Genomic DNA, 12,312 nt, shown 5'->3' with positions numbered 1-12,312 from the left:
GCGGCCTTACCAGCGCTTTATACAGAGGAAGAACAATGTTCTCATCATATGCCCCTATTCCTCTTCTGATGTATGCCATGACTCTATTTGCCTTCGCAGCTGCTGCCTGACACTGGGCACTCCAATTTAATTTGCCATTAACCAAGACGCCCAGGTCCTTCTCCATGTCAGATTTCCCCAACGTTTTCCCATTTAATATGTATGGGTGACTGCTGTTTTTCTTTCCCATGTGCATGACCTTACATTTATCGGCATTGAACCCCATTTGCCATTTTTTGGCCCAACTCCCCAATTTATCTAAATCCTCCTGTAGCTGTGCCCTATCCTCATCTGTATTAACTACTTTACAAAGTTTAGTATCATCTGCAAATATTGCTATTTTACTATGCAACCCTTCCACTAGATCATTAATAAATATATTAAATAATATAGGGCCCAAGACAGACCCTTGAGGCACCCCGCTAGTAAAATAAATTAAAACAACCATTTCTAATGACCTGAAGACATGAATCCTCTTCAAATAAACAGAATTCATACAGATGATCATGGGACACATACAACGCTGTCCTGAACCTTAAGGGAATCTGTCAGTAGGATCAGCCCTACTGAGCTTTTTATATGAGCATGTAGGTCATAGGAAGCTGAATAAAATTATATATTGATATCTGCGACTCAGTGTCTTATTACAGAGAAATCCAGGTTTTTCTTTTATGGAAATAAGCAGTTAAGATCTATGGGACAGTCCTAGATCTCCCTGAAAATCTGCCTCCAGGGGTTATTTTAAATGAAATAGCATTACCAGTGTGAGACATGTAATGACTGACATTTCGCACTCAACTACACAGTTCTGCAGTAAGATCAGAACTAAAACAGAAATGAACTTTGTCTCATTACAAACACATTTGAAGTTGTCCTTTCACAGTGCTGACAATTCTGCTGCAGAGCTGTGCCTGATTATAACCAGCACAGCAGTGCTGTACTGTGTTAGTTCTCACTGCAGAGCTGTGTGTGATTATGAGAGCAAAGTGTCGGTCATTACATGTCTCACAATGGCAACTCCCCTTTTACTTAAAATAATCTGTGGAGCCAGTTTCTCTTGCATAATTCTGTCTGGCCCATAGATTTTAACAGCTTATTTGCATACAATGAAAATGTGTTTTTCTCTGGAATAAGACATGGGATCACAGATATCAAGGTATCATTATTCAGCTTCCTTTGACCTACATGCCCATATAGACACCTGAGGACTGGGTTGATCCTACTGACAGATTCCCTTTAGAAGCATTTATCAAACTAACAGTAATAGTTTGGCATGTGAAAGTTTCATAATCTGCAGACTAACTGAATCATGTGACAGAAAAATTCCTGAGACAAGCATTTAAAAATTAAAACTTTGCAAAACTGCATTATACTTATCACATTGTGATTGCACAATGTGCAAAATTAGCAACAAATAAGCTGGCCTGCTGGTGAATGAGGTAACATCAGCATACACCATGGTGGCACTATGCTATGATATGCCACTAATGAGTGTCGAGAAGGGGGGGGGGGGGTGTTGGATGTTTAAAGTATCAGCTTTAGAGACCTGCAGCAATATACCTAAACCTGAACGGAACAGAATAGCCTGGAAACTCCCAAGTGTTTATTAGGAGTTTCCTACCACCGCCCTCTAGAACAAGCACTGGTTTCTTGGCTGTTAAAAAGAGCACTGGCTGTTATAAAGTTATAAAATTGGCCATATTTAACATTTTTAATCATAAGTATTGTTTGTCCTTTGCTCAGTGTCACTGCACATGCATGGATGTATGGCAAGTATCTGTGACTGTAACCACCAATATTGACCAAAATTCATCAATTTAACAATAATTCACCTCCAAAAAAATAATCGCTCACTCAACAGTTGTTCAACCATCATACATACCCAAGTGTCTAGTCACGATTTCTCTAGGTTGCACATATTAAACCTCCACAGAAAATAAAACACCAAGTAATATTATATGGGTAAAGACTGCCTTTTTGGCACTTCCAACTGTCTAATTGGGCAGGATGGCCTCAGCTGCCCACTGAGGCAGATGGCCTTTCACTGTACCCTGCTTTCTATACCACCTTCTCATTTTTTTGCTTGCATGCCCATGTACTGCTGCAGTTAGCAATGCCTTCCATTCTTCACCAGTTTACCAGTCCAGTTGATGGAACAGATTATCGTGATACACTTTTTCAGAATCTCGCTACCATTTTGGTGGTAAATAAAGCATTTTTAGACTATATCCATCTCGTTTCAAAAACCACATGTAAACAACTCTCTTTGTCTAACTCCTACTCGTTGCTTTGTATATTGTTGCCAGTTTGCAACCTTTTACCTATGGGTGACTTACCTGAACTAGAAGCAGCTACCACCAGTAATAAAAGGAATAAAAATCAGGGAATTCCTGCATATACAATAAGGTAAATGTATCCTGGCATTGCATCTGTGAAACAGATGATAACATTGTACTCGTCTGAAATTTTATGGGTTTGGTTTTATTGGGGCAAGTAGGACAGTGAAGGATAAGATGTGGAACCTAGAAAAGCCATCACTTTACATCACAATACTGGTGGTTACTCTATTAGGTATTTATAGCTGGCATTTTTCAAGAACAGTGACAAAGTAAAGGGTTGATAATGACAACTTCTCTCTCAGTCAGTGTCTGCTGCAATTACAGAAGTGTGGTTGCAATTTACATTGCAGCACAAAATGGCTCCACCTAACATTAAAAATCTTATCAAGGGTTCAGGTTTTTTTTTTTCTTTCATATTAGGTAATCCTATTTCCAAAAGGTAATTTCGGATGGCCTGGCATGTCATCCTGGTGCTTGCCTGAAATGTCTGATCCTATTATGCCCTTTGTTGCTAGAGTAACTCCAAGATAAACATTTAAAAAATATAGGGTGGGTGGGGGCTCAGGAAACCTTTAGGGGCAGTCTCAATATCATGAGATTAGTATATACGGAAACCCCCTATTAAACACGAAATCAGTCTAATTTCTAACAAAATTGCTATAAAACGAATTATGAATTCTGCTGACGCCTCTTGCACAACCTCAAGCAGAATGAGAACATTAACCCTATATATAATGATAGCAACATATAGAAAAAAATCCATGCTAACTGAAGTACTACTAATATTCATAGAAACCTCAACAAAAAAAAGGAATATATTTGCAAGTCAAAAAGTTGCATACAAGATAAGAACAACTTTGTAACAGGAAGTTCGCAACTTCCACTCTAAGATGTCAGTAAACGTGGTAACATTCGGGCTGTAGTGTATGAGCCGCCCTCAAAAGCAGAAGTGACAACTATTTTCTACTTACTTAGCAATTCTTAAAAAAAAAAAAAGTTGACTTTCTGCTTTCCGGTTGATGTGTTTCTCTGGCAGTAAGCAAACAGCAATTCGGACTCCAAAAAAGGATTTCAGAGGCCATATTTACAGGAGCAGCTGCATTATTTTCACATTAACGTGTCTACTGGATGACTGTCATATACTTATATATGTATATTATAATGTAAGAAATACACGGGTGCGGGATGTTATAGTGCGTTAACAATAGAAAGTAATTCTGGTCTAACCACCTGCCTGCTGCCAATATACAGTATGTTTGGCTGGTAAACTAGGCTCTGCAGTGAGGTTTATAAAGACGGCATAAATTTATTATCATCTTTGCCTCCAAGTTTTCTGAGTGCACACTATATACATAATGTAGTAAATGCCAAAGCTGTTGGCTGCACACATTGCAGCAAAGTAGGCCGAATTAGCCAATTTTTGCAAGATAGATGATCATAAAATTAGTATGGGGAATATGGTGCTGCCAGAGAAGTCTGTCAGTGCGTTGCTTTACTCTTTCCATTAAGAACACAAGCAATTGGTTGAGCAGAACAATAAGTATTGAGAATGTCGAGAAGAGCAGATGTTGGGCAAAGAAAGGTATGACTGACAGCTATTGAAGGTGTACATGCAGTTACTGTTGACCACCACATGATAAATGATATCTTACATATGTAGCAAGTAAAAATAACAAAAGTTAAGCAAAAAGCTGATGAACATAAACCCACTTTTAGGGGTTGTCTCATCTTGGCCATTTATGGTGTATCCCCAGGACATACCATAAATGTCCCAGTGGTGGCAGCTGCCTCTTTCCTGAGAATAGAGCCCCATCATGTGTTGCTGTCAGTAAAGAGGTGAACGTCCATGCTCGGCATTTCTTACTCATTCTTATCAGAGTTCCGAAAATTGTCAAAACTCTCATACAAAAAAAATTGAGGTGGGATTCTCATCTATCAGATATGTATGACATTCAGTGGATATGTCAAAAATGTTCAAGATTCTAATAACCTTTTAGTGGAGAGGACTCCAGTGGTAATCCATTTCTGACATGCAATTATCTCTGGCAATACTTTATGCTGTACTCAGTTCAGACCTGAACTTAGACTGATTTTCTAAAATTGTAAGCTATTTTCAAGAACATTTTCTCTGCTGGATTTCAAGTTCTATCTACCGGTAGATGCCTAAGGGTCAGATGACAGAAAGACTCCATACTCAGAGCATGCAGCATTTTGTATAAGCCACTGGCCTAAAGAACGCCACAAAAACATCATATGCTTTATAATTTACTGTACACTTTTTAAGCGGATTTGCCAGGCATGTTTTTCTGAATCACTGACTACAATTTGTCTAATCCTGACAGTGTGGAATATGCAGTCAGGACTACGCTCTGTTTGCCTGCTGTAGTGGTCATTACATGATTTGCAAACTTAGGCCACGGCCCCATTATCAGTATTTGGTCAGTATTCGGTCAGTATTATTTCTCAGGAGTGGGAGCCAAAACCAGGTGAGGAAGAATCAGAGGAAAGGTATAATAGAAACAAGTGCAGTAATTCTGCATTTATCACCCACTCCTGGTTTTGTCTCCCACTACTGAGAAAAAATACAGACCGAATACTGACTAAATACTGAAAGTGGGGCCGTGGTCTTACACTCACAGGCCCACTAGCTACTTTTCCTGCTTCGCTCAATGTTCTATTGAGAACAGCTGTCTGGCACTCAAACATTTATGTGGTCATATGACAATGGCTCCAGCAGACAAACAGAGCAGAATACTGACTGTGCATATTGTACTCCTTTAGGCTAGATTTCAAATAGAGGTTTTGAGGCATTCAAAAACTATGTATTTTTTTAAGCAGATACCACTCAAGGTACTGCTTTTTTTGGGGTAGTGTGGGGGTTCGTTATTTTTGAGCCATTTTATCTAAAAGTGTTTGAATTAGTATTGAGTGGATTCCATCAGGATCTGCGTCAAAGAATCTTTTTGCACTTTGTTCCAGGTGTTGACCCCCTGACGAAGGCGCTTGCCGAAACGCGCGTCGGGGTGGACGCGTGTCCTGCGTGTGGGAGCCCCTTACTACATAATTGTAGGTATATATCAATTTTCACTATTTATTAATCATGCTAGGATAGCTATCTACTTCAGGTACACATTGATATATTTTCAGGCACTTGCATCGCCGTTCTCTTGATGTAGGCATTGATATTCTCTGCCCTGTCTCTCTGGTATACATATATTGACCCACATATATTATGCATTGATGCTGCTATTTACCTGTACCCAGTACACCATCTTGTACTTTGTACACAATCTTGGGATAGACATCTAAATATCCATAGCACTGACACTTTTTTCATTGTGCACCCTATTTATATTTCACCATTTCCTATTTTATCCTATCTATTTATATGACTATTTATTTAATCATCATGATATAATATTTCCCCTTTGTTCTACTTTTCTCTCCCACATGGAATATCATATCGGACACTCGCCCCTGTTTTTAGACGCTTTTAGTTTATTTTTATCATGTATTTGATCTGCTATTCATTGTTGTCACCTGTTAATTAATAATAAATATGGAATTATTCACTACACCTTGATATTTGGGACTTTATGGTCGGCTTCCCTTTCTCCCCTTCTTCTTTTGGTGTTTTTTCCGATTGTCCCCTTTTTGCTTATATTGGTCCCTCATTCTGGCGGGTTGAATATTCATGTACTCTACAATTATACACTAACATTGATTTCCGCCAGAAATATATCCTGTTTTTTGGTTTCCTTGTTTTATTCCCTCAAGTGTTTGAATTAGTATTGAGTGGATTCCATCAGGATCTGCGTCAAAGAATCTTTTTGCACTTTGTTCCAGGTGTTTTTCGAAATCTTTTCAGAATAAGAAACTCACAAACATCAAAGTTGATGTCCCAAAGAAATCAATAGGAAGAGTTTTCCAAAACTGTTTTTTTTTTTTTTGGAGAATTTTAGAACGGATCGCTCTTAAAAAAACAAAAAAAAAAACAAAAACAAAACATTCCTACGCTTGGAAAACCCCTTTATATAACATACAATTTTGCAGGTGAAACAACTATTCTGCAAAATTACGCCCCAATGTAAAGGTAGACCTGCTTCACTTGCATCAGCATCGGAGATGAGCAGGGCGGGTGACATCACATTTATAGATACCTGCTGGAACTCATGCGCTATTAGCAGGCATTGTGCATTTGTTCCATTCTAATGAATTGGACAGGTGTACAACACATGCGGATGGCACAGGCCTTGCCAGCAGGTATCTGTTGATGCGACATCACTGGCCCAAGAGTGAGTGAAACAGGTCTAAACCTGCAATTTAAAAAAATCACAACTATGTCAGAGCAGCCCTGTCTGGCCTTACCCTCAGAGGTGATAATTTATGCAAACCATAATCCCCATCACCACACCCATAGATTTTCACAAAAAAAAAAGAAGTGTCCCCCATTCACACCTTGTTCTTATCGGGCTGCAAAATTGTGGTCAGAAGGAATTGGAGTGTCTGGTAGAGCATCAAGGTTGGCAACCGTCCAGAATTTCCAGGACAGCATATAAAAATAGGGCACTTTTTTGCCCCATTCATAAAATAAATTTAAGAAATCTGTAATTTTTTGGAAGCTGGCGAAATTGATAAAGATTATTGTGACTGTAATTGTTTACAGTGAATGCAGCTCATGTCTTTATATCAGAATTATGGGCTGTAGACATCTACAACTTATAATAAGTGATTTATTATGGTTTTCCAACGTGCTCATAAAAAAATAACATGTGTTTGTGATTTTTTGATAAGCTGTCCAGAAAATAAAAAAATCAAGCTGGCAACTCTGTAGTGCTTGCCACCTACATCTCCATTCTAAGTCTATGGCAACGAAGATACAAAAAATAGACTAGTACTGCTATCTTCATCAACACCATAACATCCAGGGGTGAATTAGGGAATACTTCTAACAATCAATGAGGGTCCTGTCAGTGGAACCTACACATAGAAAAGTATAATCGTGAGATTTACATGTTTTCAGCTTATAAATACTGATGCAGAAAACTGACCAAATAAGGGTTTATTAAGACGCCAGTTTTTCACATACAAGTTCTATTTTTTTAACAGATAACACTCGTAACCTATTGTAGTCTATGGGGCTGTTCAATCCCAATCAGCAATGCAAGTGTATGGCTGAAAAAAGTTGGACAGTATTCAGATGCCATTCGAGTGTTGTCCGTTTTTCACACAATTTTTTTCTTTCGTTTCTCATGTGAGAAAAACTGATGAAACTCGGACCAAACTCAGATGGCACTCAGCAAAAACATTAATGAAACTTGGTGATATTTTCTTTCATGAGAAAATCCCTGACGTGTGAATGTGCTTGTAGCCTCTTTCAATACTAGCACTAGTCATTTACTGAACTTTGTAATTTAAGGCGTAACCAGCCTGTCACAGCGTAGTTTGCTCTGACAAAGGTCATTGTTACAACATACAATGAGCAGATCTATGGAGGGTTATTTTTTTTTTTCATTTTTAAAGACATTTTACAAATATTGAAAAATGTAGTAAAAATAGATATACTTTTTAATGAAGTAAATGGCAGATGTATGAAACTATACAGCCGTGCACTATTTTTTCACTTTCATTTTAAAGCAAATTATTCAAGAACGTTTACGTCAGCCAGAAGAGTTAAAACGGAGAGAAAGGGAACCTTCACACGTTTTAAAGAGGTTGTCCACTACTTTTAAATTGATGACCTATCCTTAGGATTGGTGACCTATGTCTAATTGGACCACAGCCAACACCCCCATCAATCAGCGGTTATCTGTTTTGGCCAGAAGTACTCACTTGCCAAGTGGCTCCGTCTACTTGTAGTGGTCATCCATGTAAACTTAGAGGACAACCACTTTAAGTAAAAACTCTACATTTTTAGTGGCGTATTTGATGGCAAAAATGCTACAGCCAGTATTCCCAGAGTCAATAGAGAATAGTATTCAAGTCTATACATACTGTATTTTTTCACTTTAGAAAAAAAAAAAAAAAAAGAGCCAAAACAATAAACACACCATGCTCCAGGTATGGTATACTTTTTGAGGCAGTTCCTGGTGTTTTTAGTCGATTTTTTTTGTTACATTATAAATCTCTTAATTCTAAAGTTGAAAAGAGGGTGAAGAACAATCACATGTTGGTCGGATGAACAATCGTTTATTGGGGGCCAAAAGTACATCTCAAGCTAAGTTCACATGAGCATGTAAAAAATAAATAAATAATAATTTGATTTTTATTCTGAAAAAGACAAACGATTTTTCACCTGTATGGTCACCCATATGACATCCCTTTTTATATATATCATTTACAAGACCAAATACAGGTCCCTGTATTAATCAATTGTAACGTATCCGTAAAAACCAAATGTTAGACGGTTGATCCATATGGGATCTGATTTCTTTTTGATCACTAATAGGAGAGTCTCATCCGAAATACAGAAGAGACTAGTGAACAAAACTATTTTATTATTTCTCATTTAATGATTTTGGGTCCCTAAAAAAAATAAATATATATATATATATCTATCTATCATCTGAAAAGTCCTATTGAAGTTATTATTACAGCACCATTTATTGCACGGCGCTTTTGAAGTGCATCGGTCCTGAGTGCTGGCAGGTTTTTCATGGACCGAAAATACAGTAGTGTGAACGCAGCCTCAGAGCGCGTCGGCCAACATGATCGACCGGTGTCTTGAACGATAATGAATGTTGTTCGGTCGAACCGAAAACAAGCGACGATGGAAATGAGCCATTTGGGCCGACATCTAATGCATGTGGCCACCATAGGATGAAACTTATAATCACATAACTGCCAAACGACCCAGAAAGGCACAAAAACCATTGAAAGGTATCAGAATATATAAAATCTAATCCTCTGCCCACCAGGTGTGAGTAGGAAAGTTTCCGGGCTAGTTTTTACCTTTGTGGTGTAATTATGAGGTGATAGTGAGACGCCAGTAATAGGTCATCACTCATTAATCATCCATTATCAGACACACATATACATATGCCAGGTACGGGCACTGCCCCCCACCTGTGGCATCTGACAGCACTGATGAAGGCCACTCACCATCTGTATTTAACACCATCCTGCCGGCTGCACGGACTGCGGCTCCGGACGTCTCCCCACCAGGACTAGCTGCCACCTAACCAGGACTTCCAGTAATGACAGCTGCTGCAAGTCCCAGCACGGGCAGGAGGCGGGGGAAGGGCGCCCACGTCACACCGAGGGGGGAGGGTAACGCAGCTACACCCTGTCTGCGCCAGTCACACGTTAACCCCTGCAGTGCTGCACTCAGTGGGTGGGGTCTGCTTGTAACACCTGAGCTCAGGGTGTAAAGTCCGGCATGGACTCAGGAGGAGAAATAAACCCTCTCAGAGCAGCAGACATGGCGCAGGTTGTGAAGCGGGGGAAGTTTAGGCGGGAAATGTATGAAGACGAGAGTTGTGACAGGAAGCTGTGACAGGAATGATAAGGCAGGCAGTGGGTATATGGCACACTTTAGTGAGCGCTGCGCCCACACTATGCTGAGGAGAAACATCCTTCCTGTACATAAGTAGCATACTGTGCTGAGGAAACCGAGAAAAGCCGCAAGGTGGTGAAGACCTGACCTAGAGAAGACGAAACGCCTCACGCATTTCACCCACGAAAAAAAAATCCTAGTAATGTCTGTCCACACCTGTCTGGTACTTTATCTATACACACGATGTCGTGTTTAACAATAGTAATGAACGTCACTTCAGCAGTAAGATTAGGACTACGTGTAATGGCAGTGTCGCATTGTGACATCACGTCTATTGAATTCTTGTGGTGTCGCATTTTGACCTCCGACCAACTGAGACGCAAATGTTCCCACGTGTTTTGAATTTTCTATCGTAAGTCGCCCGTAACTCCCTGGCCACAAACTTCAATGCTAGTGACATATGACTGTGACTTGGCCAAAATTGCAGCTCTAGTATAGCCGTGCAGTAGCAATTTGCACAAATGTTTTTAATTGCACAACCTGTCTGAGAATTGCTGTCACACGAGACGTCGCCTTGTAGCCTAAAAATGTAAAAAAAAATCAATTAAAAAATGTATAGAAACACTTGTGAGTCCACAACTGTGCGGCATTGTGCAACACATCTGTAGCATCGGTATGGCTTCTCTCCTGTCTGCGCCATTATTTCAGCTTGGCAATGACAGAACCAGACTCACCTTGGAGTCAGTCAGACTTTTGTCAGGGTGGCTATCATATTTTCAACTTTGACAAAAATATTTTTCAAAGTAGCCTCCAAGCAGAGGTGAACAGACCCTACTGTATATAGCTGTGATTTTTGGGCGCCAAATCAAAACCATGATCTTTTTGTCATGTTCTTGAAACCATTTAAATGAAACCTACCACTGCAGCCTTGCAGTACTGGGGTCATGGGTTCAAATCCCACCAAGGACAACATCTGCAATGAGTTTGTATCTTCTCCTCGTGTTTGTGTGGGTTTCTTCCCACACTCCAAAGACATACTGATAGGGAATCTAGAATGTAAGCACCAATGGGGACAGTGCTGATGTCTGTAAAGCGCTGTGGTATTAGTGGCGCTATAAAAGTGAGGAAAATAAATTAAAAAATAAACCTGTCACCTGATTCGTGCTGCCAAACCATGGGCACCGTGAATCCAGAACCTAGCTGCATGAATGCAGTCAGGTATATTTTCTCGTCTCCTGCTATGGTCCTTGGATAGACCTTGAACCAATTAATGACTGGGAATTTTTCCCTCCTTTCTGACCAGGTCTATTTTTGGGTTTTATTATACATGCACTTTTAATTTCTCAAAAAATAAAAAATTTGGATACTAAGATAATTTTTCCCCTTTTCATGATACATGGGGCTTTATTTCTTATATTTCTTTTTTTATGCTAATATCGGGGAAAAATGTAAAGAAAAATAGGTAATACGTGCCTATTTTTCACATCTTTTCTTTTTTTACTTTACGTAGAAATTATTTTTATACAGTACATTGGACATATATTTTTTCAATGGAGTCAGGGCTAGCAATTGAGACTGGCAGTATCTCTATTTTTGAGTTTTATTTATCAATGCTTTTTTTTTCTATTTTACTTTTGCTTTTTTATTTATTTTTTCACTTATTTTACAGACTGTCACCCATAAGGTCTTAAAAAAACTTTTTTTGGGGGGGTAATTTTAACATATTAAAACATTCTTTTTAGTGCTGATTTTCACTATAACTGAGGTTGGTATATTCGCCCACGTGAGGCTATGTTCACACACACGTTGTTTTGCTGCGTATTTTTCAGCAGATTTTTATGCAAATTTTCAGCTGCTTTTTGCAGTACCAGCAAAGTCTATGAGAAACCAGAATTCTCTGTTCACATATGTTGCTTTTTGTTTGCTGCGTATTTTCTGTCTTGCTTGCTTATTTGGAAAATAGAGCATGTCACTTCTTTCAGCGTTTCTGCAGCAGAAAATGCACCTGCTTTTTTCCAGCGTATTTGCTGCATTTTTTCACCCATAGGAAATAATGAGTGGTCAAAAAATGCAGCAAATACGCAGCAAAAAATGCTACAAAACCTGTATTTTTTACGCAGCTCTTTTCCTGCCAGAGAAAATAAGCAATAGATTTGCAGCAGAAAAAAACACAACGTGTGTGGGCATAGCCTAACAGGGAAATTTTAGCCTCCTGCTTGCATAGCAGAGGTAACTGGGTCTCCTGGAACCCAGCAGCTTCTGTTTTTACTCTACTCTCCGAGATTACATGACCGCTGGGTGTGGAGGATAAAGCACTCACAGTGCTTCCTAATTTGTATACACATGCACTGGTTCAGCGCTGTAAATTCAGAGATTGAGAAGGTAAATATGTCAGTAAACCATTTTTATTTTCTCTACAGGAGTCTGCCTGTGTGTGAC

General features: G+C 39.2%; 1 protein-coding gene across 2 annotated transcripts in view; it reads right to left on the bottom strand.

Moving 5' to 3' along the window:
* Positions 1–12,312, bottom strand: part of CYTH1 (cytohesin 1) — a 54,242-nt gene that overhangs the window by 26,634 nt on the left and 15,296 nt on the right. The window contains exon 1 of one of the 2 annotated variants that reach the window (XM_073684099.1): positions 9,480–9,645. The exons of the other annotated variant lie outside the window; for it this stretch is intronic. Coding sequence (XP_073540200.1) covers positions 9,480–9,498 — 19 coding nt within the window. The 5' untranslated portion in view covers positions 9,499–9,645. Of the gene's footprint in view, positions 1–9,479; positions 9,646–12,312 lie in introns of those variants that run through there. 2 annotated transcript variants of the gene reach the window in all.

This window comes from Phyllobates terribilis, unplaced genomic scaffold, assembly GCF_046119375.1.
Source record: "Phyllobates terribilis strain yellow unplaced genomic scaffold, ASM4611937v1 Scaffold_5__5_contigs__length_657084704, whole genome shotgun sequence".
In the NCBI taxonomy this organism is placed as follows: Eukaryota; Metazoa; Chordata; class Amphibia; order Anura; family Dendrobatidae; genus Phyllobates; species Phyllobates terribilis.
Note: the sequence above shows the minus strand (reverse complement) of the source record. Positions and strands in the feature narration are given on the sequence as shown.